We start from the raw sequence: 27,656 nt of genomic DNA on the forward strand, positions 1-27,656 counted from the left end.
AGGCTGTGCCCCTCACCGCAGCAGCTCACCGCCAGCGGGGGCGCCAGGGTGCCCAGCAGCTGCTCCTCCAAAAGCCAGAGGATCCCAGCCCTGCTAGCGCTCCAGCTGAGCCGAGTTGGTGGCAGAACCGGGTAACTTCCAGGACCCTTGGACTGGAGCACGGAGCTTGCTACGCTCCCAAGAGTTTGTTCTCCTAGAAGGCATGGTCACCCAGCAGCCCACGGGCCCTGGCAGCTGCTCCATCCCAGGCCCTCGCTGGTTCAGGTGTCACAAAGCAAAGAGTTCAACCTTTATTGAGCAGCTTCCCCGTGGTAGACGCTGTGTTTGGTAGATTGGGGCATGGCCATGTTCTTTAATGTATATTTTCATTTAGCAGACGCCTGTGTGCATTTGCTGCATGCCTGGCACTGTTCTAAGCACTTTACAAATATGAGCTCATTTAATCCTCATGACAGCCTATGAGGTAGGTACTATTATTTCAACATTTCTTTGAAACTGACATACAGAGAGGTTAAGTAACATCAGAGGGTGAGACTGGGTTTCTGCCCTTACTTGAACTAACACTGTGATGTCTTTTTCTCTTTCACATTTTTGCATCCTTTTCACTTACCTACTTTTCCATTTGACAATTATCTCGTCAACAAAGTTATTTGGATCAACCTATGAATATGCAGTAATACTCTCTGTGCACTAGATATCCTGGGGGATCAGAGAAGTCTAAGGGGCTTCCTCACTCTAAAAACAGTAGAGTTTGATTCGGAAATGAAACATCTACCCTCTAGCAAAAGGGAGATGAGGAGAGAAGCTGACCACCAGAGCTTCAGGAGTCGAAAGGAAGGGGGCAGTCTTCTGGGCAGGAATGGTTGGGGAAGGCCTCCGAAAGGTGGATGGAGCTATAAACATCTATTCAGCTTTGGATAATCCCAAAGGAGAGGATCAGCCTGTGTGGACATGGCTTCCGGTGCCTTGAGCTCTGAAAATGCAGGCAAAGATGCTATGCAAAAGTTCTGCAGAGAATACCTCAAGCAACGCCTGCAGTTCTATACCTTAAAAATCACAGATTCCTAAATCTTGAGTAGTTTTATTGTTCTGCCAGCACGTGAGCTGCAGTGAAGTGGTCAGAATGGTGGATCCTTGGGCTACAAGCCATCATGATTCATTACGGTGAAGTAACGACACAGGGAAGCATGGGGCCGAGCGGAACGCCAACCTGCATGCAGATAGATGTCAGTGCTGAGACCAAGGAAGAAGAAAAGCAGTTTGATGTGTTTAAGGTTCCAGGATTATAAGTGAGTTTCTTAGTTTCCTTATACATTATGATATTGTGTTTTTTTTTCTTGTTGTTTTCTTTTTACTAGTAAAATTTTTTAGTTTACTTTTCAGTTACAGTTGACATACAATATTATGTTTCAGGTGTACAACATAGTGATTAGACATTTATATACCTTATGAAGTGATCGCCTCAATAAGTCTAGTACCCATCTGACACTGTACATAATAATATTATAATATTATTGACTACTAGAGGCACGGTGCATGAAATTCATGCATTTGGGAGGTCCCTCAGCCCAGCCTGCACCCTCTCACAGTCCAGGGCCCTCAGGGGATGTTCGACTGCCATGAAGGCAGGAGAGGCTCCCACCACTGCTGCTGCACTTACCAGCTGTGAACCTGGCTTCTGGCTGAATGGTGCTCCCCCTGTGAGAGTACACTGACCACGAGGGGGCAGCTCCTGCATTGAGCGTCTGGCTCTTGGTGGTCAGTGCACATCATAGCAACTGATCGTTCACCGTAGGGCCAAAACCAGCTCTCTGACATCCCCCAAGGGGTCCCGGATTGCGAGAGGGCACAGGCCAGGCAGAGGGACCCCACGTGGTCAGTGCACATCATAGCGACTGATCGCTCACCGTAGGGCCAAAACCAGCTCTCTGACATCCCCCAAGGGGTCCCGGATTGCGAGAGGGCACAGGCCAGGCCGAGGGACCCCACCAGTGCATGATCAGGGCTGGGGGGAGGGACATGGAAAGTTGGCCAGCCCGGGAGGGACCGCGAGAGGGCTCCAGGGCATATCTGGCCCATCTCATTCAGTCCTGATCAGCCGGACCCCAGCAGCAAGCTAACCTACCAGTCATAGAGTCTGCCTCCTGGTGGTCAGTGCATGTCATAGCAAGGGGTTGAGCAGCCTTAGTATATCATTAGCATATTATGCTTTGATTGGTTGGAGGACCGGACACTTAGCATATTAGGCTTTTATTATATAGGATAGTTTCTATGCTGTACTTTACATCCCTGTGACTATTTTTACAACTGGCAATTTATACTTCTTAATTCCTTTTACATTTTTACCCAATCCCCTCTCATCTGGCAACCATCATCAATTTGTTCTTTGTATCTGAGTTTGTTTCTATGTTGTTTATTCATCTTATTCATTAAAATTTATTTTTTTTAGCAAAGCATAAGCAAATATTCCTCAATCCTGCTGATTTTGCATACATCCACAAGGAATCACCATGACACATCATCTGTGAATACAGGTGGCCATATTTGTAACCCCCAGATATTTTACCCCAAAATTGATCAAATGAAGTTGAAATGGCTGCTGTCAGTGCATAAAACTAAATTCGATCTTCAACAGTCACAGGATTCCGAACTTACTCTGTCTCCAAAGAAAGATGGTCTATTGAAGAAGTGACCATTTTTGTAATGGTTTGATTACCATAATACTCCTTTAAATCAAATAAGCCATTTCTGTGTGTGGAATTCTAGAGAGTGCACTTTTCATTATGAAACACTATGATAAGCAGCTTATGTCCAACATGACTGCAATTAGAGCTTAGTGAACCACAAGAAGGGACAATCCATGGCGGACACATCAGTGTAAACTCATTTGCCAAGAGCAAGTTTTAACCTTTGTACAGCTGTTTGGGGGAAGGTTCCAGTCAGTATTTCCTGTGAGCAGACTTGTCGTGCTTTCATTCGAACTGGGAACACCTAGTTTATGTTTTCAAAGACCACTCCCTTGTTAAGCTGAGCACCTCTGGGCGTGTCAGCAGGAGGTGTTGAGACAGATCAAAAAGAAATGCATGAGCTTCAATCCCAGAAGATTAGCAAGATTTGGGGACATAGCAAGGCAGGAAAAATTCCAAAGAAATTGTCCTTTCCATAACATAAATTTTAGGAAGTGAGATTTGGGGAGTTTTTATGGGGGGTGAGAAATGGATTGCTTTAAAAAGGTAAAACTCACAGGAACAATGGCCTTCCGCTATCTTGAAATAAGAAAGTAAATTATATTTATTTTTGCCACCAAAGTACAAAAAAAATCTTACGTATATATCCTGACTGTTATGAAGCTCCTTTATAGAGAATGAAAACATGAATATAAGTTGTATTCATATAATTTTATAGTGAGTTGAAGCTTGATAGAGACAAATACAGGATGGAGTAGGTACCCTGCCTCCTAATATTTCAATCCAGTCATTCAATATTTAACGTATTTATTGGGCACTGCCGTGTGCCAGGGGCCTGGAGTGCACACACAGAACAGGTTTCAAGAAAGATGTGTGTGTGTGTGTGTGTGTGTGTGTGTGTGTGTGTGTAAGGGTTCTGTGTCAGTGTGTACTCTGTGTGGCTGTGTGGGTAGGAGGAGTCACTGAGAGGAGGAATAGAGCAGAGGTCATCTATTGGCCTCAGTCACAGTTAAGAGAGGCTTGAGTTCTGATACCCAAGCATAGCTCCATTGCTGTCTCTGAACATGGCATCCCCATCAGATTCTCAATTCTCAGAGTCGCTAGTTACCTCTGCTCACCTCCAGGAACACGAGAAGGGGAAGTCAGCCAAGCTAAGTGTTAATGAATAAGAAAAAAAAGTGGTAATAGAAGACTGTTTGTTATCTGTGGCCTATAATAGTCCTATGCCTCTCTGATCATTAAAAATTGCTCTCAGCCAGCCAGTGTGGCTCAATGGTTGAGCATTGACCTATCAGTATGAACCAGGAGGTCAGAGTTTGATTCTTGGTCAAGGCACATGCCTGGGTTGCAGTCTCGATCCCCTGTAGGGGGCTTGCAGGAGGTGGCCAATCAGTGATTCTCTCTCATCATTGATATTACCTTCCTCTCTAAAATCAATACATAGTAATATATACTAGAGGCCTGATGCACAAAATTCGTGCAAGAGTAGGCCTTCCTTCCAGCACCCAGGACCGGGGTTTCCCTTTCAGCTCCGGCTTCATCCGGTCTAATTTATATATATATATATATATCCCATTCTGGGCTTAGCAACTGTTGTCATGGTCCAGAGCAAGCCAGGCTTTCTGCCCTCCGGGGGGTAAACCTGTCCATCCCCAGGTTACAGGTGGTCCTGTGTGAGTGTATATATATTTTTGCTTTATTCTTTCCTCCTTCCTGATTAATATGGCTCATCATCACTGTGCTATGAAACTGGAACAGGCATTGAGATTGACCCAGGACAGCTCTACCCACAGTCCCTCCGAGGGAGCCTGTGGATGAGGGCTTCTCGATGTCACTGCTGTGCCTCTTGCTAAGTCGCTACCTCAGACCTCACTGCCCTTTAAGACTCAAAACAGAGGCCCCAAATTTCATTATCACCAGGTATATTTTTTGCTTCAATTGAGGACCTACTGGGCTCCCACCCACAATTTAGTTATTTATGTAACAAATCTGAGCAACCAAATGGCACCTGCTGTGTGCCAAGCATTGCAGTGGGCTCTGAGACTGTCACTCGGAGCCAGACAGACACCCCCTGTCCTGATGGGCTCCCTGGCAAAGAATGTGTATAATTTTTATAAGTTATGCTAGGGATTGAAAGGAGATAGCATGGGGCTGCTGTTCGTTTTTGTTGTTTGTTTTGTTTTATTTTATTGTTTTGTTCTTGAAGCAATTCTGTCTTGTGGAAGTCTTTCCCTAAATGCACAGCCTTCTTATATGAAGCTTGTCTGTCGTGGTGAAAGCATTTCCATCAAATCTTCAGGTTATCTTCCGGGAGAGCTGCTCCGGAGGCATGTGTGACAGCAGGCTGGGAGCAGGGGCTTTCCTGCAGCCTCGCCACTGACTCAGCAGACCTTTGAGCTAGTTGGGCTGGACCTGGCTTTGCCCCAGCCCTAGAGTGGAGGTGTGGTCATCCTTATTTGTGCAAAGTGCAAGATTATTCAAGGAAAATCGGTTTATTTTTACCTGACAAGCTTCCTTTTCCAAGCTCTTTTCCTGGAATGCCGTTCTGACATATTTGGGGTCTGTTTTGGTTCCAAGATCAGAATCTCTTAAACCTTGTGGCCTGCGGAGTTCCTGGACACTTCCCGCACACACTCCTTTGGTCGTCTTCCAGGCATCTGAGTCCATTCTGAACCTTTCTAAGGACTACAAGGGATAGCTTCTAACTCTTAGTTAACAACGGATACCAGTGAAACAACAAACAGAAGCCAAAATGTCTCAATCCTCACCAACCTGCGACGGCCTTCGTGCAACTGGGAGGGTGCCTGGCAAGTGTGGGAGACAGATTTTAATAGACAACAGGGTGAGAGAGGGGAGAGAGCGGGTGTGTGTGCTGGCATGGGTCTCACACACGCTGACGACACGTCATAGCACCACCCTGGAGAAACACACCCTTCTGGGGTTTGATCAACACCTTAATTGGTTAACACTATCAATCCACATGTTCTCGAATTCACCTTGCTCTTGTTGGTACCCAAACCACAAATACATACGTGTGTATGCATGTCTGCCTGCATACAGTAATCATGATGTACAGTAAAGTGTTTTATGTGTGCGTCTACAGATTCATAAAATTTTATTTTTTTTAATACTCTTCGTACTGAGGTTTATGAGTTGTATGGCGATGCATTGGCTTCCCCTGGAGCATGAAACAGACGCAGCTCATCCCAATGCGACATGCTGGCCCGGTGTGAAGGAGCAAGACAGTGAGAAACAGACTTCTTCCCAAAGCGCCTGCTCAGAGGCGTCCAGGGGACTGACTGTAGTCATCTGAGGTTTTTCACCATATGGGGCCTCATCCGTCCCTCACTCCTTGCTCATTAACAAGAGGACTTGTCACCTGGAGAACTGGTTGCTGTGTGTTTGTTGTAAGGAGTTCAGGACAAACAGGTTTCAACAATGCACAAAGGTTTTTGGCAAACAGAAAACATAAACAGTTTCCTGATGAGTTGGATTGGGAGGTAGCAGCCTCCCCAGACCCTGGCTATCACGCGCTCCCATTCTCCCTCTCTGCCTACCTAGTTTTGCCAGGTAAACTCGGATCCCATTAGCCTTCTGCTCCTGGCTGCTGACGGAGCCCCAGGTAGAGCGACCTGCCTGCTCCCATCGAGTTCTCGGACCCCGTGGGGAGAATCTTCCCTCCCTTTCTCATGTTACACATGTTGCAAGGGGTGGGTTAGAGATACTGGCTGGGGTGTTAATCTTTTCTATTACCAGCTTCCCAGATGAGATAGGCAAACCTTCAGGACTCAGAAACAGTCTCAGGGCTCAGTAGAGAATAGAAGCCACCCTCTGCCCCTTTATCTGTACCCCCTGACCCCAAGCATGGAGTGTCACAGGATTCAAAATACAGGAATCAGAGCGATCAGCTCTGCCAAGTGCTCCGGCCCTAAGATGAAGAAGCACCAGAGAGCATGAAGATGTGGGACTGTGGATAATGGCAGCTAATCCACTACCACGTTCTGGGCAGCGGAGTGGGGCCCTGTGGGGTAGCGCCATCCATTTCCACTGGCAGCTATGAAAAGGTAGCATGACCCCCCGAGGGGGCTGTTTTGATTCCTCCTTGTGCATATAAACCTGCAACCCTTATGGAGCTGCAACCTTAACTTTATTAATTTTTCTATTTTCTTAGGCTGGGATTTGTCTTTTCTGCTCCCTGTAACAAGAATAGATACATTATTTGAGAGCTGACTATGTTCCAAGCATTTTATATGTTTGTTAGTGTGTGTGTGTGTATGTGTGTGTATGTGTGTATATAATCTCATTTAAACCTTATGATAACTATGACTATCAAGTATAAGTATGAATATTAATTGAGGAAACTGAGTTTCAGATGTTAAGCAACTTGCCCAACCCGCATAGCTAGTGCGTGGCAGAGGAGGAGTTGAACCTGCCAAGCCCTGTAGCCTTGTCCTTCCTAATGTGCCATGCTGTCCCCCTCCCCACAAGTTCATAGAACCCACAGCAGACAATCTTCATAAGACAGACTGTCAGTGAGCTATGTTCTGAACTCTTTTTTTTAATCCTCAACCAAAAATATGTTTTTATTGATTTTTTTTTAGAGAGAGATAAAAGGGGAGAGAGAGAGAAACAGTGATGTGAGAGAGAAGCATCAACCAGCTGCCTCCTGCATGCACCTGGACCCACCAGTGATCGAACCCACAACCTTGGGTATGTGCCCTGACCGGGAATTGAATCCAGGACCTTTCAGTGTACGGGGCGACACTTCAACCAACCAGGCCACACTGGCCAGGGATGTTCTAAACTCGTGAGTACTTTCCTTGGACACTTCTCAAGAGATGAAACTCATCAATGCTCCTTTTCTTTAAAAATAAGCACACATACCCCGAAAGAATGACCCTTTAATGCTTCTCCCTACATTACTTGCCTTCCTCCAAGATGGCAGCAGAAGGTTGCGTTGGTGGTATAGTGGTGAGCATAGCTGCCTTCCAAGATGGCAGCAGAGTAGGTGGAAGCTACACTCACCTCCTCCCAGGACCAGACTGGAACTACAACTAAATTATACAGCAATCATCCTGAAGAACCTACATTAGTTGCCTTGCCTCTACAGCTTTTCTCATTTCCATTCATTCCACCATCTCCAACTCCTTGAGCTCCTACCTAGAGCCCATTTTCTCCAGGTCTGCTTCCCTCAGCTAGTGGCCTTCCTTCAGAATTTTCCTTCCTTCCCTTCCTCCCTTTCTCCCTCCCTTCCTTCCTTCCTTCCTTCCTTCCTTCCTTCCTTCCTTCCTTCCTTTTTTCCTTCCTTCCTTCCTTCCTTCCTAACACCACAATCAACACTTACATTCTCTCTGTGCTATTAGGGGGAATGTATTCCATTTAGCCAAATTAAAGTTCCATTCCTGAGATATTTACCTTTCTTTTCACGAGGTAGCCTATCAAGCTGAAAGGATGAATCTCCAACCATAGAATTCCCTAATGTCCATCTAAATGTCACACCTCATTATAAGAATGATAAAGGGTATTATAGAGAAAAAAAAGTACCCGTTTTTCTCACGAATCTTTCTAAAAGATTTCCAGTTTTCCTTTTTCTTCTTTTATCATATACATGTCACTTTTCTTTTTTATAATTATGATTCAATGCTGTATTCTTTTTTCCCACATAGTTTACCCATATCAGACATAACCTGTTGTCTGAGGAAAGGCTGACTGAGGTAGCCAACTTATTGTCTCATGAGTTATCTGCATGAGAATTTAAGGGTGTCCCTTTACTAAACAGTAAAGATGCAGTCTTTTTCTTTGATGACCCTTTTTTTCAGGTGATCTTGGTGACCCTAATCCTAACACAAAAGCCAGACATCAAATTTGAAATGTTATGATTATTATCCTCTCCTACATATTAATGATTTTTAGGATTTTCAGAGGAAATCAGAAAGAAACATTCATTGAACACCCTTGTGCTAGGCACCTGGTGGACGTGCTATAAGTTGTTGTATTTAAACCACACAACAGCCCTGTGGGGAAGATATTCTTACCCTCATTTACAGATGAGGAAACCAAGGCTCAAACCATGAAGCTCCCTGCCCAGCTGACACAGTGACAGGAAACGTTTCAATGTTGGATCCACCTGACTCCAAAGCTCTTTTCAACTTGTCACCTCTCTTTCTCTCATCTTAGGAAAAACTTCACTAAATAAGAGTTAGTCCATGTGTCATTTCCAAGGCCTACCAGAGCAAATGTAACAAAGAAAAGGAAATGGAGAAGTTTTTATGGTCAGTGGCACACACATATATTACAGACACACACAGACTATGAAACAAATGCAAATTTATTCAAAAAATAGGAGCAAGGCGGTTGTAGTGGCACATGTTAACAGGAGACCTATTACTCATAATTGATTTTACTAATATTTTAGCATCTGACCTGTTTCTCTTAATTGAATTGAAATGACTTATGCAACACATTTGTTTTACTGACTTTGGAAAGATATAATCACCTTCACCTACACTTCGAATTTTAAAATAGAAATTTTTTAGTGGCCTTACAGATAAGTGAAACACAATTAGAGTTTTCTTCCCTGGGAAATGCCTAGAAAATTGCATGTATGTTGTTTTAAGGGGGGAAATAGAGAAAGGGCATTTTGCACAATGATCGGTGAGGTCACCCTGAACGAAAATAAAATATGTCCATTAAACTCTTCCCAAGAATCACAGATGGAGTCACTCGGGAGTCACTACTCTGCCCTGTTTAACTTAGTCAAAATTAGTCATTCCAAAGCCCTTAAAATATAAACTAATTTCATGTTTGCAGAAAAAACTTTACCACCGGGAGCAGGGTAAATCAGAGAGGCAGAGAAAGAGATTCTTATGGGAGCAGAGGCATCTCAGATCTCCACTTCTCGGGACAAATGACTTGCTCTGCCAACCTGCAGAGAATGCCAGTCTGCTGGGTTTGCCAGTGTCCAGGCCAGCAGTAGACCAAGGATGAGAAGTCAGAACATACCAAGAGATTGTTCATTAAAGCAGGTAAAAGTTATAGCTCTAACCTCAGCTTTCAACTGGGCACGCATCCACCAGTTTCTGCCCGGGGTTAGTTGAGGCTTGGAGGAACATGCCAAGATTAGGGGAGGTTCAATTCTGTTTTTCAACTTGGCAGGTCTTGTCATGGAAAAGAAAGAGAAGTGGTATACCAGCTTTAATGGATTATAAGATGACTGGGCGTTGGGTGAGAGCAGGGGGGAGGGTGGGGGGGAGGCAGGCAAAAAGAAAAAAAATGTTTTTGAGAACTTGCAAGAAATAGGTCTTGCTGGCCAACAGTGGCCCTAGGTTGACATCTGTTGTATGTTAGTTTCAAATGCGCCTGTTTCTGAATAAGTGATCTCAGAACTTCAGCGATAACATCCAAAGGAAAAGCACAGAGTGAGCTGGAGGAAACATTTTTCTGGGTTCCTTCTCCCTGTGCCCAACAGGGAAAGAGCCGAGAGAAGCCCTGCCTAGTCTAACTTGAGGCCGCCCATTGGCTGGTAGACTAGGATGAAACATCAGCACCTTTAATGTGGGGTTGAAAAACGGAATGCCAGGAAGTTAAAAGGACTTAGGGGAAAATGTCCTTTGGCCTTCCGCTGCGTGACAGGATTCTGAAGTGGCAGCTAGTGAGCAGAGTAGACTCAGTTAGTCCAGTCAGAGGAAAAAAGCAGCAAAACCAGAGGACCAACATCAGTAATGCCTTTGAGTGCAGTGATGAAAGAGTGAGGGTGGCTCTGCCAGAAAGGCGGGTCTCTCCACCAGGTTCCCAAAGGCAGCTTGTGCCTCGGGCCCGCTGTCAGAGGAGACCAGCCCTACCTACCGGCTGGTCTTTCTTGAGCACCTACTAGGTGCATGGAGTACGACAGAGTCGTCATGCAAAGAAGGCTCCATTCTTCCTTATTTTTGCCAAACTTATTTCTGTTTGAGACGGAGACCGATGATGATTTTGTTTTCTACCTGGGCAAGGAAAATAAAATTTGGAATGGAATCGTGAGGAAAAAATATATGTATTTTCATGCTGATAGGAATCCAGTAGTATACAAACACGGAGGGCTCTGAGGAGGGCTGATGCTATGGTCAGTTGAATGCCTTTCTCCTTCCATCTGTGCCCTGTTCTCACACGGATTCAGTGCTGCTCACCTGATGGGGTATGGAATGAACGCCAAAGGTGAGAGACACAGTAAATCAGAACAAGTCTCCAGCCACTCCCCTCAGGAAACTCTCTTGGAGATCTTTTGAGATCTAAGGCATTGAGCCCATTCAAAAGTACAGAATTTCCCATTCCCCACTGCCTGTGTGATAATACCCAGCCCACAAGAATGAAGATAATCAACTAGGAAGAGAAATTTTATTTCCCTCTGTACACAAACTCCCTTGGACTTGTCCCTTCTAAGGAATACTTCCTTTCTCCCTTTTGTCCAAAAATCAGGTTAAAGATTAACACAAGAAAGACCATTAGCCCATAAATGTTAGGTGCATGACTTCTTAACTTTGCTATAAATACATGCATCACTTTTGACCATTTGATGATTTTTTACCTTACATGAACCAAAACACTCTCAAACCCAAGGTGTTATGGACAATTACCTACATGAAAACACAATAAATTTTTAAAGTCTATATATTTTATCTCCATAATGCAATTTATCTGCATTGTACTTGAGTAAAATTGATTTTTTTTTCCGGATGATTGCCCTGGATTGGACACAGTCTTAAAGTGGTTCTCTGATCCTTTAATTTTCTCTTACTCTCTGATCTGGGTGCTATTGCTCAGTCGTGCTGCTTTTATCATTGCCTACCTAGTAGCAGCAATGGGAAATGAGCCTTAAAAGTGATAACCTATCATATTTTTTTTATTCTGCTGGTCTCATAAAAAAAAAAAAACTACCAGTCATTTATTTCATCTCACTTATTGTCGATCAGCCCCACATTCTTCACCTCCTTACTGTGATTTTCTTTGTGCTGTGGTTCCCAGCCACGGCCTGCTTCCTGCTGAATTAAACTGCAGCCCAGACAAAACCAAAGAGCACATCTCTCCCAAAGTTCACTCCAAAGGTCACCCCTGGTGAGATGGACATTGCAGATGTGCTAGAAAGATTAGAGGCCGCTTTGATAAAACCTGCGTCTGTTCTTTGCTCCTGGTCCTTAGAGTGGAAGATCAGATTTTCGTTGCCTTGCATTATTTAAGAGTTTTGATGAGCAGCTCCCATCAAAATTCCCCACAGATTTTGGACTGTGTGTGTGTGTGCACATGTGTGCGTGCATGTGTGCGTGTGATCGTGTGTGTGTGCGTGCATGTGTGTAAAACAGCACTGTAGAATGATTGAGATGTTCAAAAGGACCTTGCCAAGTGAGCTCTTTGTAGGGCTCGTTTTCCATTAGGTTGTCCTTCCTTAAGTCTCTTGGTGGCCTTCTGTTCTATTTGATGGCAAATTCTGTTCCTGCCAGATTGTATGAAATCCCTTTAGCAGCTTCAAACAGCTCTCTCGCCCTGCAGTTTTAGCACTTGGGTGCTGATCACATCAGTCCCTGGACTTTTGTTATTCTCCCCCCTTTGATGGTTTTCCTCCGTTCTTCTGTTTTCATTGGCTTCCATTTTCATCTCCACTGTCTGTTCTGCGATGTTGTTATCTATTCATTCGAGAGAGTCCAGCCATTCAGCCCACGAAGAAAAGGCCATTCCTTCACGTGCCTAGCCTGGCTGGCCCAGCGGTTGGTCTATGATGTGTGCCTTTCATCACACAACTGTGGAGGCCCCTCTTTGGGCAACCACTTTGGTGATGGGATAGGGATTATTGTATCATGATTTCGTTTTTATCAGCCTCTTCTGTGTCTTCCCATTTTTAGTTGAGATGTAGCGGTTCCTGTTATGGCAGGTATTTTTATAAATGGCTTCATCTCTGATCATTGCCAATAAAGAAAGGAAGGCCACCTCATTTCCATCCTGTGGATGTTCCACAGATAGACATGCATTGTCTCATGCTGGAGTGTGATCAAATGGTCAGAACATTGAATGGGAATGAGACCTTGAGCATTATATTCCTGGGTCTATTGGGATCTCTACCTGAGACTTGATGTCATTCACCTCTAAGGCTACAATGTTTTTGTGCCTTCTAAAATCCTTGCTATAATTATTGCATGTTATTTTTGCCCAATGAAATATTTCATGTTTTATCTCAAAAGCCCTAGTACCAAATAATATAATTTGTAAAGGTACAACATACTAATGATTCTTTTTCTAAATGAATTCAATATTTCATACCAAACAAAGGGCGGTAAGAGCAAAGTGCTGAGGGGCAGAGATGCCAAATGAATAGCCCTTAAATGTGGAAAAGGGTTGGTTTTAGAATCAATCATAGGAACCACTCCCTGTGCTATTGGAAAACACATGTGATACAGCCTGTCTGGATGCCCCCTCCATCTGAATGGATAAAGTATTAAAATTTATTTTCAAAATAAAGTAATGAAAAAGCAAGCCATAAAAAAAGAAGAGACATAACTTCACAATATGTTCTTAACTTCTGAGGCCAATGTCATGATGGGAACCAGGGCCCTTACACTGAAACGAATCTCATCACACTGAAAGGACTGGAAACTGTGAAACCACCATCAGATGACCAGGCTTGTTTTCCGTTGATTGTTATGAGGTCCAGTTAATTAAAAATTAATTGGTGATTTATTGGTGACATTGCTATTGAGTTTATTGAGGTGACATTGGTTTAATAAAATTATATAAGTTTCAGGTGTGCAATTCTCTAACACAGCCTTTGTATATTGTATTGTGTGTTCGCCACCCCAAGTCAAGTCTCCTTCCATCACCATTTATAGTCCTTATGCCCTCTTCTACTACTGGTGGCATATTTTTGAAGAGGCATGTAAATTATCTCTTGTGGCAGGAATGAATGGGTAATATAAAAATGAATGAACCAAAAGGAAGGTATAATTAGCGACCAACATCTTCTGAAAAAGTATAACACAGCTTCGTGTTTAATTTTCAAAAATCGTCCTATGGAATACTTTCCTTACACTTGCCAATTCCTCAGAATATGCATTCTTAAAGAACAGGGAATCAGTTGTTAATATCTTGCATGTGGCAACATTTATCCAGCACCAGACCGAGAGTCAGAAAGCTGAGCTGCTGTCTTCCCGGGTGTTTGTAAGTGTCCATTTGTAGCCCCTAAACTGCATTCTCAGTAACAACAACAACAACACTGTAATAGTAACAAAGAAGATGATGATAAATTTTATAGCAATTTAGAGGCGACCATGGGGATTTAAATACAAAAAGCACTATTCTGGAGCCCAGACAATACGCAGAGTGCAAGTGAGAGAAATCTGAAGGTAAGGCCCAGGACATCGACAGCAGCGCTTCCCCTCCCTTTGTCTAGCCTGGAGCGGAGAGAATTCCCCTCCTGCGCTGTGGAGTCTGCACAATGTGCATCTAGCCTGGCAGGTGTAGAGGCAGCAGTTTCCATGACTCCGATAAATTAACTAGTGTTCACGGATGTTTTGCAGCTGCCCTGGAAACAGGCTAGCAGTTTTGAAAAAGCATTGTTACAGCCATGAAGAAGGTGTTGCTGTCATGTGTGTGCATGTAGAAAGCATACTTTAAAGAAACAATCCCTTTGCCTGCACCGGTGAAAACAGGGCCAAGTTGTGCTGATGCTCTTCTTTCTCTTTTTCCTAATGAAACTACTTTCATTGCTAACCTTTCCTTCTCCAGAATCCCAGCAGGTTAAACATTATTATATAAAGAGCAATGGCTATTATGTGAATAGCCAGTATCTTAATATAATGCTATATATTTAAACCTCAGCCCTGAACACTCATAATTTAAACATTTATAGAAACAGTGTAGCTTTAAAGAGAGAGGCGTATTTGAACGGTTTTTATTTTATTGATAGTTGGATAACATTGGAATTGAAGTGCCGGTGTATAAAACAGTTCTTCCTACTATGGAAAGCTCATTAGTTTTCCATCAGGCTTCAGAGCCTTGCTTACTGAAACTGGACTAAGACCTGATTGTAAGGTCTTAATTAATTAGGGTTATTATTTCAGATATATATCCATATACATACCCACTCACAGATATTATTAGAAAATGAGATAACCCTATATATGTAAATTAATTTTCTGGGGTATATCTGTGTATGTGCCTAAGCTATTTCACTTTATATGGGGGAGAGGGCGGCTTCCAAGTGTATTATGTAAGTCCCTATGTTCTTAGAGTTCACGGGTTAATCCATTCTTAATGTTTCAAACTCATTATAAACATTAATTATTGTGGTGTGTACAGTATGCTGTAATACAGGTTGTCCTCGGAGTCTCTCAGGTGTGGCTGGTTGTTTGCCCCTCTGCTAAGTGGCACCATGCTGCCTACTTTGTGAGTGCTCATGTCTACTTTTCATCCCTTTTTATCTCTTCCTTTGATATTTATTGTTTTTCCTTGATTCTATGAGCAGAACTCTCTACTCCTTTCTGTTGTGCTTTTTATATATCCTATATAATGAAAAATCAGATCTCAAGGTTGGCAAAATTATCTTACATAAGAGTAAATAGTCTATGAGTGGATGTCCTTGGGATTTTTTTAAGCAGATACGAACTTTAGTTCTTAGAATTTTAGTGACATCTTTGAGGATCTTTCTCTACTTTTCCCCTTCCTTCCTTCTATCCTTCCCTCCTTTCTTCTCCTTCCTTCTTTCCTTCCTTTCTTCCTTTCTGTTTTTTTCCATGTTCCATTTCATAAGGTTTTCAAATGAGAAATCTGTAATTATGAAAATTGTTATAGCAATTATTTCAACTTCATTGATAGCAGTTCTAATTGAGTATTATTTAATTAGCCATTGGCTCACCTAGTAAATATATTCTTGAATCTATACACCTTCTACTACTACAGTCTTAATGACAATTTTTGCTCAGTAAGCAAGGGGAGGACTTCTTTAATTTCCTTTTTCAGATATCTCACACAGTGTCTCACCCACAGTCTGTTCCCAGAAAATATCTGATGATTAACTGAGATTTAAAAATAATTATCACGCACAAGGTACATACAAATGACACTTTCTAAGAACTATACTTGTCTTTCATGTTCTGGAAAATGCTTCTGAGCTTTTCACACCTTGGTTTAAAAAAAAATCCAGAAAGACCAAGTTAAACTAAGTGAATTTTTTTAATGTGTAAAATGAACTAACTAACAAAATAGAGACAGACTCGTAGATGGAGAGCAGGCTGACACTGCAGGGGGCTGGGGGGCTGGGTGGGTGGGAGGATTGGGCAAAAAAGAAATTTTTAAAAAGAGAGAAAAAACTCATGGACACAGACTAGAGTGTGGTGATTACCAGGGGGAAGTGGGTGGGAAGAGGTGGAGTAAGGGGAGGTGGAAGAGGGTATGTGGGGATAAATGGTGATGGACAGAGACTTGACTTGGATGGTAAACACACAATACAGTGTACAGATGATGTGTGGGAGAATTGTGCATCCAAAACCTGTATAATTTTGTTAACCAGGTCACCCCAATAAATTGAATAAAAAGGGAAAAATGTATAAAGTAGCTGAAAATAGAACGCCTCATAGATAGGAATTCCAAGTACACTGCAGCTTTCCTTTGGGACTGTTTGTTGATGGAGGGATTTGTAGCTCATAATTAGAAAACCTTTAATTCATTCATTCATTCATTCATTCATTCCAACAATAGCATTTATTGAATGCCTGCTGGGCCCCACCAGGGATGCACGGGCTTATCAGACACAATCTCAGGAAACAGACATTTTGGGCAGAATTTCAAGGTTGCTGTGAGTCACAGCCCAGCTGCCATAGGTTAGAAGCATTCCCCCAGTTAAAACTGAAAGCTTTCACATGAAGTCTAAGTTGTTCTTGAACCAGTCTTGCTTCTGTTAGAACAATCCCAAGTATTTCATGTTCTGGGAAGAAATCTGGAGAAGTGGTGTCATAGTGTTTTCCTGTTCCCTGACAAGTCATTCAGTAGCCCTGTCCAAGACCATTTAAAACAGCCTGGCAATAATCAGAAGTGAGGTGCCTCTGTGGAAAACACTCAGAGGATGCCTGTCAGCAAGTGATGTTTTAAACCCGAGGTTTAATTTATACCTGTTGTTGGGTTCCGCAAAAGAATTTACGTGTTTAAAAAATGTCATCTCAAAAAAATATATAAATGTAAGTTAGGAAACAACGAAAGTTTCATTAAAAGAATGATTATTGATTTTGAGGTTTTACCTAGCTCTTCTGCTTTATAATCAAATACACAAAGTTAACATCTCTCCCTCCCTAATATTATCTTGCTTTGTCAATGAATCATCATGTTTTGCATTTACTTAAGACCAGTAATCTTAAAGTGTCACTTAATTATATCTGATCATCATAATTTTATAAGGCAATCATATGTATATATTTTGAGTAATGAAAGCATTATGGCTTTATTGTAGCTCTTTGTTTATGTAGCTTCTTTTCCACTGTATTTTAGCATTTAGATTACACACAGGAGGATTGTGATAATTTTGTAGAAATTATTAATTTTTATTGCCTTGAAATCGTAAGGGGCATTTTTGTAAGAAAACATTTCAGGCTAAATTATGATATGCCTATTAATTAAATTTAATTCTTTGCTTTTTCAGGAGTGTTTGAAAGAAAAGAAAATCTTGTTTCATGAGAGTTCAAACTCTATGTTATTGAAAAATCACTTTAAAACAGTCAGAAAGTATTTTTAATTGGAATGAATCATCTGTTCTCATGAAGATATTTTTATAGTCTATAGTGTATATAGCCTTTGATCCTGAAGAGTGTGGCTAGATTAACAGAGTGATAAAATATCTACTTCTAAAGTGAAAAATTATCTTAACTGTTGAATTCCCTGAGTACATAACACCATACACACAAAAACAAGTTTATGTATTGAGCAGTTGACAAAACTATTATGAGCACAACCGTCTCCCAGGTATCTAACCCTAGGGGCAATGATACAGTATTCACTAATGCAGTGATAGCAATGACTTTATAGAAGCTATCTACCTCAAATAACAGGAATCAACAATAGGTAGATATCTGGCAACACCAAGTGCTGGTGAGGATGGGTAGCAACTGGAATCTCAGAAACTGCTAAGAGGAAGGCAAAATGGCACAGCCACCCTGGAAACCATTTGACATTTCTTATAGTTAAACTTCTATATCCCATATAATCTAGAAGTCCCGTTCCTAGATATTTACCCAAGTAAAATAAGAACTTGCATTCATACGAAAACCTGCACATGCATTTTCATAGCACCTTTATTTGTGATTGTTAGAACACAGACATGGCCTAAATGCCCTTCAACTAGGGAATGAGTAAACTGGAATGGACTATCAGTAAACAACAGAAAGTAACAAATTATTTGATATGCTCAACAATATGGAATCTGTCATGCATTTGCTAAAGTGGAAGGAACCAGAGTCAAAAGGCTACCTAATATATTATTCCACTTAAGTGATATTTTTAAAATATCGTTTAAAGGCAAACTTTTGTGCTGAGAAAAAGATCTGTGGTTGCCAGGGTTTGGGAAAGGGGAGTGAGTTGCCTACAGAGGAATTTGGGAGGAGAGGGAGATGGAACTGTTCCACATCTTGATTGTGTTGGTGGTGATGCAATTAAAAACTTCTGTCAAAACATGAAGAACTGTACATAAAAGAGCGAGTTTTACTATATATAAATTATATTTTAATAGCAGATGAAAGAACAGATATGAAGAATAAATCAAAATACAAAAAAAGTTCCAGTTTGCCACAGTAACATCAGAAAATAACATAAAACTACTTCCTATGTTTTACTATAGTTCTAGTTGATAAACACCATGTAGTAATTTATGTTACACTATGAACTGAGCAGTGGGGGCTATGAGCAGATATAACATGTTTTCTTTTCTCTTGTTTTGTGATGCTTACATGTAGCATGATTCTTACTGGTTTACAGGAAATGGTTTTTTACTGTTTTTGACAAATGGTGAAATCTGCTAACTATACTATAACTCTAGTATATGCACTATTCATAAGAGGACAAAACTTTTATTTGAATTACCCAGTTACATGCCATTTTGACCTTGGGATAAGAGAAAACAAGATAAAAAAATAATATCACTTATCTTGCTTATACACAACTATTTAATGAGTACTGAATACTGAAACAAGAAGAGACTTGGGCATTTCTATCTACTCATGTCCTATGAGGCAGGAAGGCCTACCACATGATTCTTTGAGTGCCTAACAATTCTGATATTTCCCTTTTTAAAAAATATATATATATATTATTGATTTTTTACAGAGAGGAAGGGAGAGTGATAGAGAGTTAGAAACATCGATGAGAGAGAAACATCGACCAGCTGCCTCCTGCACACACCCCCACTGGGGATGTGCCTGCAACCAAGCTACATGCCCTTGACCGGAATCGAACCTGGGACCCTTCAGTCCACAGGCCGACGCTCTATCCACTGAGCCAAACTGGTCAGGGTATGATATTTCCCTTTTTATTCTTCCTTGTTTATAATGTCTTTGCCACATTACCTCTGTCATATTTCAAGGAGCAAAGATGTAAATGGGAAATCACCATTACATTCCAGTTTATGAAAATCAATTTCACTCTACAATATGGACTTAGCTTTTGGAACAAGAGGCAAGTTGGGTTATCTGAGACTATTATTGTACTTAAGCCTTTATAACAAATTCAATAATGCATATCAATATTTTCTCAATAATACCTTCGCTTACACAAATAAGTCACTCTTTCTCACATTTGTTATGACATTTTAAAAGTTACTTTATGCATATTTTACTTAAAATGTGTTGTCAAAACATCTCAAGGCCCTAAACATAATATGGCTTTATATGGATAACTATATAGTCAGGCCATGCATGACTATAATCAATAAATCTAGACTTTTTTGAAAGAGTGTTGAAAATTAAGTGACTCTGCTTAAGATTATCATACTATCAAAGCCATTTGTTGGATGATTAAAATAGGCAAAGGAAATGCTATATTATAGGATGTTGTAAAAACTTTATCAAAAGAGCAGCAGTGATATGATTTGTAAAAGTAAAAACAGTGAATATCTCTACCTTGTGCTTTTCTAATAGCATGAACTATGAAATTATTATTTTTTTGTTTTTAACAGATTTGTTATTTTGCTTGGAGTCTTTTGGAAACGCAGCCTTGGCTTTTGTAGTTCTGAGTTTCCTCGCAGTCCTCTGTAACATTCCATTACCAATGTTTAGAGTTGTTTATTCCAAAACAGGAAAGAATTCCCTTCCAGAGTTAATTTAATGTGTAGCAAGTGTTTCTTAAATGTACAAATGGCAACATTGTTTTCAAACAGGATAATTACAACAGTGTACAGTATGTTTCTTCATTAGTAAGTAATTAACTAATTTACTAAATTGTGCAATAATTCATAATGACACATACTAACCCTGCTCAATTACAGGAGCTACTGATAAAAGAATTTCTTGCACACATGCCTACAATGTATTAGAGAAGTCATTTTTGAATCCTGAAGAAGTCAGTTTTGCCATTTTCAAAATACTGAGTAGTGCTCAATTTAAGGAAAAAGTAATAAAATGTTGAGTGGTAGCATCATGGTTAAGGGTGCACACCCTAGAATCAGTTTACATAGGTTGTTGTTATGGTTTCACCACTTACTAGCCTTGTGTGCTTGGGCAAGTTACTTAATTTGTCTGTGCCCTACTTTCCTCATCTGAAAAAAAAAGAGCGTTTGGGGTGAATTAAATGTTACAAAGAGGATAAAAGAAGGGCCTGCCACAGAGTGTGTCCCAAGGAATTGTTAAGCAATAGGAGAGGTAAAATTGGCAACAGCAGCAGGGATGGATAAATATTAGAAAACCATTTTTATTTTGGAAAATTATCTTTGGGGACACAAGGCTTAACTGGATATTCAAAAATTGAACGTGAATTTTGTAGTCTCTGAGTGGAATGCCTACTTTAATCTATTTCCATCTTACAAAATGTAGGAATCGTTTCTCATTCGTGAGAATGGGTATTGATTGTTGTTGTTTTAATGTGAATCTAACGTATTTAGAAGAGTTTAACATTTTTTATTAAAACAGAAAAAAAATACCCAAGTCTCTTCTTGTTTCAGTATTCACAGCATATTTCCCCAGTGCCGGCCTGGACATAAATAATACGTGTGCTTCTAAGAGCCGAGAATAGACTGCTGGTCAGACACCGTCAGCCCATGAATCCCCTCCTATCAGCTGGAGCCTAGATGTGAGCATCCAAACCACTATTGACATGTGGCACAACTGTCTGAAATGTCAATAGTTATAAAATGAGTATTTCATAATGCAGAATAATTGATTACTGTGCTTGACTGCACAGAAACATATTTTCTCTGAGAAAGCAAAATAACGCCAGCACTTGCTCCTGGAAGGCTCCTTGCTGCGAGCCCCGGATTTCCCAGCGAAGCCCGAGTTACTCTGTGCTCCTTAATCATGCATGACAAAAAAAGGGAAAGCCATCTGTAACTGCTTATCTTTTTTCCATTTATTTGAAAATGTATTTTTAAGATCGTTTTTTAAAAAATAAAATACAGTCCATATAGGAAACATCTATATTAATAGAACTGTCTCAGATAATTCTCAGAATTGAAATGGATGAGATACAAAATCAGATAACATTTAATTTATCTTGTTCATCCTAAAATGCTCCAGTTAGCTTTTTGCTCTGATGAAATAACACCCATTTCCAGTTTTATTCTTCCTCAGTGTGCTGTGATGTGGAACTCTTTTGCTCTATGTGTTTTATTAAGTGTAATTTAACTTTATGACTATCAAGCCAACTATTAATCCTTACAATAAGACAATGAAATAGGCAAGCGGAAAAGAGATTTATTTTCTAAAGCACAATTCCCTCCTTCTGCCCTTAATTTTTTTTTAAGACTCATTCTCTAAATGTGAATAGTTTGCAAAGCTCTATACTAGGCACCTGGAAGACATTTCTACAACCTACATTGTGAGCTTTCTCCCCTCCCTGTCTGTATGTGCTTTATATTACTATAAACCTTCACTACTAGTTGTTCCTTAAGTAAGAAATGCATTTTCTCTCTGTGTGCCTTTACCTATGTTCTACGCTCTTTCTAAGATGCCCATTATTTCTTTTTCTATCCACTAAGATTTGATTTGTCCTTCAAGGTCTAGTTCAAGTGGTACCTCCTCCATGGAGTTTTTAATCTTATAAAGTTTAAGATTAACCCTGCACCAAGTAACCTCTCTTACTCCTGGCTTACATAACACCTTATTTCTGGAACACTTCGAGTATGTGTCACACACTCTGCCTTACATTATAAACATTGCATTCATTTTCCTAGTAGATTGCAAGCTCTTTGAGGGCAGGTCTGACATTTATATCTTTTCCCTTCCTTCTCCATGCCCTAGAACAATGTAATGCACAGCAGGTGTTTATCAATATTTATTGGATAAGAATTTGCACTCTTACAGACAATAAGATAGTAAAAAGATTGTACTCTTATAAGAAACTAGAGGCCCGGTACACGAATCCGTGCACTGGTGGGGTCCCTCGGCCTGGCCTGCAGGGATTGGGCCAAAACCGGCTCTCTGACATCCCCTGAGGGGTCCCAGATTTCAAGAGGGTGCAGGCCAGGCAGAGGGACCCCACCGGTGCACGATCGAACCAGGGAGGGACCACAAAGGACTCCAGGGTGTGTCTGGCCCATCTTGCCTAGTCCCCATCGGCCAGACCCCAGCAGCAAGCTAACCTACCGGTCGGAGCGTCTGCCCCCTGGTGGTCAGTACGCATCATTGCAACTGGTCAAACAGTCGAATAGTCACTTAGCATATTTGGCTTTTATTATATAGGATTAGACATAAAAATGTGAGATCATGAGTACCCTTAGGCCATGGGGTGACTTAATTTTTATTCATCTTCATATTCCCAGTACTTAGCAGGTACTTAATAAATGCTTGTTTTATACACATGTTTCAAAATTGCAGAAAGCTTAGCCAAAGTGCATGCTGATAGTCATTTCAACACATCTTTATGAAGGCCAATAATTTACGCTAGGCACAGGCTCTGTGTGTGTACAACAATGCAGAAGCTGGTGGAGGGAGTGGTGATGGTATTTCCACTAAGGAGCCCTACTAAGAGAGAATCATCCTTTTCCTCTTTTAGATTGTTTAATGTATTCCTCCCAGTGGCCCTACAGGGCTCACCTATCCTTATTTGACTTATGAGAAAATAAAGGTTTGCTCAAGATCACTCAGCTAGTGAGTGGGATGAAGGTTGGTTTTGAGCCCAACTTTGTCTAATGCCAGAGATCATCCTACTATACCAGGCAGTTAAATGGAAAAAAATGGTTCAGCACAGAGAAGGAGATGAATGTATCTCTGAGAAATGGATGGAACGTGACCCTCAAAATAGTTACAGGATGTCTGAGTTGCAGGAGACCTTTGAGGCCTGTTCCCATTCATTCATTCCACAGGAAAGGGGATGATATCCTGAGGGGTAAAGTGGTTTGCCCATGGTGATGCAGAAAGCTAGTGGCAAGGGTGGAACTTGAACCCCGGTCATCAGGTTGTGAGTTCCTTTCTAGTTCTCATATTCCTTTAAGTAGAAAATCTTGATTTCCCAAATGTCCTGTTGCACTGCCAGCCATAGGAATGGGGTGAGAACACTCTTAGGAACACAAGGGCTGGATGTCCCTCTGGCCTCTGATGTGCATGTCCTTCCTTGGCAGGTGTGTGTGTAGTGAGGCACCTGCTAGCCACCTATCTGGAGGTTGCTCAGGTCTGTATGCCTGTGAACTTTACCCTTTCCCTCATTGTGATGGTTACAAAACATCTGCAAGTTCTTGGATTTCCTAATAGATCTATGAGACGTGAGGTTCCAGAAATCTCAGAATCCCTTCACCATTGTCTCAACTCAGCCAAATCTTTCACCTCCAACATCCCATTACACTAAAAGCCACACTAATTAGTTGTGGCCATCTATCAACTGTGAGGGGCAACACGCTGTGCAAATGTCTTTTCCATGAGCAACCAGACATTGCCTTCCTGTAGGAATGTTCAGACTGACACAGGGAACTGATTTCTCTATAGGGTTTTCAGAGCCAAGGTCAGCGGATTAGTAAGCTTCTCAAGATCAGAGCTATTGTCTTGTTCTTGTTTGACCTTTCCAGTTATCGTGCCAGGTGCATAATAGGAATTCAGTTAATATGGTTGATAATGTGAAATGTATGTGTATGTGTGTAAAATTGAAGATGTTTCTCGCCACCAAAATAGCTTATTTTGCCCTATTCCATGGACTGTGTATGTGTATACATACCTGCGTGTACATTTAAATCTACTTCTATATTTGGTTTAGAAGCATATAAGACAGATAAGCTGTGTTCATTTGTTCATCCCCTCCCCCTTAACACTCCTCAATAGGGGCCCCTCTGTCACTTTTGGTGGTCAGGTCTCACCAGCATTGTTCCATTCATAAACGTTCCTGTAGGACACACTGGCTCCTTCCACTCAAAATTAAGCAAGGCTATGATCTATTGCAGGTAAGTTTGCGCATTCTCTGTAGTTTCCCAAGAAGTCTTGCTTAGAACTCTCTGGGTCTGACCATGTTTGGTCTATGGGAGACCTGCTCCCGGCTCTATGCAGCCAGAAGGGCCCGACTCCCACAGCTCACAGTGCAGTGGTGGCTCAGGATGCCGCTGAATCAAGCTGCCTGGGACCACATTAACCTTTCACTGATCCCTTTCTTGTTCAGCTAGAAAGAAATTAATTGAATTAGCAAGCTGCCACACACTGGAGAGAGAGAATCAGGGCCCGGGTGAAACAGAACCACAGAGCCAAAATGCTCTCTCTCATGTACATCAGCAAACTTTGTACCAGAAGCCACTGGCCAACTGGTGATAAATTTGCCAGCCCCTTGGTTTGCCATTCTCCCCAGTAGCGCTGTATTTGTGATTTAAGGTGGTGTATATCATAAACTTAGACCCCATTTATAAGAGAAACAAGTACACTCCCACAAAATCAAGGATCGTTTATTTAACCCCATGAAAGTGCAAAGACTGGCATCAAGTTACTGATTATACTCCAGTTCAGAACCCTGCAGAAATACACAGGCTTTCCTCATAGGCATTTGGGAACAGCCTGGCATCAGAGTGTTTCTCCACTTCCCTGCTAAGTGACAGACCCACTGGGAAACCCAGTACATAGGGACACCAGGTGGGGTTGTCACGGTATCTAGAGGACTCTGAGTTGAATTACACGTGTGCCTTCTTTTTCTGAAATTAGTCAGTAGAAACATTTAAGCTGAGAATTAATGTGTAACTTACTCTCATTCATGGTCAAGAATTCCCATCCTGTTTAATTGTCTTCATGTAAATGATAGTCTATTTTTTTAGAACGCTTGGTAAACTAATTTTTAATGGAAAGACTATTTGCTTAGCACTGTTTCCCCAATAGTTGGTATTCCATAAGCATTTAATATAATCAAATAATTATTCCTACATTTTAATATATAGTTGGTAAAAGTTTGCCCTGAAATGTGCAACATTTATTGCTTCAGTTTGGTAGTGTTGAAGGAAGATATGGATGTTTGCATTCCTGACTGATTTATTTGGTTGAGGACTTACAATTCCATAGAAAATTTGTATTTCAATAGATTTTTTTTTTACTTTCAAAGTTTCACAAGAGTTTTGTGTTAATATAAAGAACAATATAATATACCCTGGGTTAAATGCTGAAGACCGTTCATAGAGTCATATTTACAAATAGCGTCTAGGTACACTAGAAGGTTAAGACTTAATATCTGCGATTCTGCTGCTCATTAGTTGTAGGATGAGAATGAAATACATTTCTAAAGGGCAAGGTCAGTATTACATTATCCTGAAGACATCTTTGTTGAATAAAGGTGTAAATAATTCAAATTAGTATTCTATTTCCATTGGAGACATACCTATGGGATGAATGATTCTGCTACATGTAATTGCAGGAACATGTCACATTACATGTCATTCCCAATTACCGATTTCAAATGAATTGGAAATAAATACCAATTACTAGTAATGTAAGACTATTTACCTTGGAGTCAGATGGCTGACAGGCAGGCTCAAGCTAATGGATTTGGTAATTTTCAAAGCATTATTTTCTAAAGCAGGATACTGTTTAAAAGTAACATTGTGAATTTTCACAGTTGTATATCTGGATTCAATTGCAATGACTATGGAAGACCATACCTATGAGCATACAGTCTCTGATGGTTTCCCATCCTTTAACAGTATAAAGGAAAGAAAAATGGTACCTGGGACCTACGTATAGATAGCTTGGCATTAGCCTTCCTTGTTAAAGTCTTTAGCACGAGGGAAATCAAGAACCAAATATGAATGACAGGGTAACTGAGGGGTGTTGCCTCACTGGAGATGCAGTTGCATCATGGGAACATGGTGTGATTTAATTTCATAATTATAAACATCACAGAGGGTATGATTGATTCATTTGAAACTCTTGTCCACTTCGCTATGGCTGGACAGCTGAGTTAACATGGGTAGGTCTTGGCTTCGTATTTTCATGACTGCTTTTCTTATTTTTGTGGTTTTATTTGGAAAAAAAATTCTAAAGGAAAAACTGCATTAGGATGACTTTAACTGAAATCAAACTTTTATAAAGCAATGGCTTGGTTTAAGGTACAATGGCATTTTTTGACCTTCTAATCGGAGTTCTGTGTGTATTTTGCCTTGAAAAGGAGGTAGGTTGGGCAGTGTATGATTCTTACAGTGCTGATCATCTATGCGTGTTTTAAATTACCACCCAGCCCTGGGATCAAGGACAACACAGTTATATATATAAAAAAACTCTAGGTCTCTGTTTACTCACCATGAGTACAACGAATAGACATCTAATATTTTAAGTTGTAAATGGAAACAGACCATCAGAAAAGAAAACAGAATTGAAGGAATAATAGGTATGAAAATGTGGATTTCGATACATTTTTCTGTTATGCACAATACTACAGACATGCCTGATGAAATTTTAAATAATGCGGACTCTGGGAATGTAGCATCTGAAATTCACGGTAAAGAGATTCATCTGATAATAATGTCATGATGTAACGTTTCCGTAAAGCCAGTAAAAAGGATTAAGCGTCAAAATTTGGAAGGAATTAAGCTTAGTTGCAAGTTAAAACGCACAAAGTTAACCTTTAGAGGTCTTTTTTTTTTTTTCTGTCCAAAGTACCACAGAGTCCCATTTTCAAAAAGGATTAAGCGTCAAAGTTTGGAAGGAATTAAGCTTAGTTGCAAGTTAAAACCCACAAAGTTAACCTTTAGAGGTCTTTTTGTTTTTTTTTCTGTCCAAAGTACCACAGAGTCCCATTTTTAGGGTGTGAAAACTAGAGTCTTTTCCATTTGTGGATGGATTCTCAGAGATGGAACCCAAGATATGGAAGTGCCTGGGAATTTACTAGTAGTGGCTCAAATTGCCCGGCGCCAGGAGCCCTTCTTCCAGGTGTCAGCGGTTGAGGGGGGCGGGGGGACGGGGAGAGTTGACGACCAGGGCCTTCATTGTTGGTGAGATGAGAATTACCAACGTCTGGGTGGAAGAGTTCCCCCTGCCCAGGCTGAGTCTCTCTGGAAAGACTTGGGAGGCACTTAGTTCACTCCCCCGGGCTGCGTTCTGCAGGTATCAGAAGGGGACTCTACCTTCCCAATAGAACCGGGGCGCTCTGGAAAATGGGTAATGAGGCTGACGACGGCTCCCCCCGGCCCCGACCAAACCCCTCTTTTCCGCCGACGAGCCTGAGCATTAACACCCCTGGGGGCTCCGGGAAGGGAGCGAGAGAATAGCGTTAGGTTGCGTGCCTCTTGCCCCGCGGACTGGGGGGAGAAAGTGGTCCGGCGCGAGTTCTGCGCACAGGAGGAGCCCTGGCGGCCACGGGGACTCG

At 41.2% G+C, this 27,656-nt stretch overlaps 1 protein-coding gene across 3 annotated transcripts in view; it reads left to right on the forward strand.

Annotated features, from left to right (window-relative positions):
• Nucleotides 1-27,656, forward strand: part of RORA (RAR-related orphan receptor A) — a 583,196-nt gene that overhangs the window by 460,299 nt on the left and 95,241 nt on the right. Inside the window, exon 1 of one of the 3 annotated variants that reach the window (XM_005861109.2) lies at nucleotides 26,242-26,261. The exons of 1 other annotated variant lie outside the window; for it this stretch is intronic. In XM_005861109.2, coding sequence (XP_005861171.1) covers nucleotides 26,258-26,261 — 4 coding nt within the window. In that variant the 5' untranslated portion in view covers nucleotides 26,242-26,257. Of the gene's footprint in view, nucleotides 1-26,241; nucleotides 26,262-27,111; nucleotides 27,221-27,656 lie in introns of those variants that run through there. One more of the 3 variants, XM_005861108.2, reaches the window with a different exon arrangement.

This window comes from Myotis brandtii, unplaced genomic scaffold (genome assembly GCF_000412655.1).
Source record: "Myotis brandtii unplaced genomic scaffold, ASM41265v1 scaffold144, whole genome shotgun sequence".
NCBI lineage: Eukaryota > Metazoa > Chordata > Mammalia > Chiroptera > Vespertilionidae > Myotis > Myotis brandtii.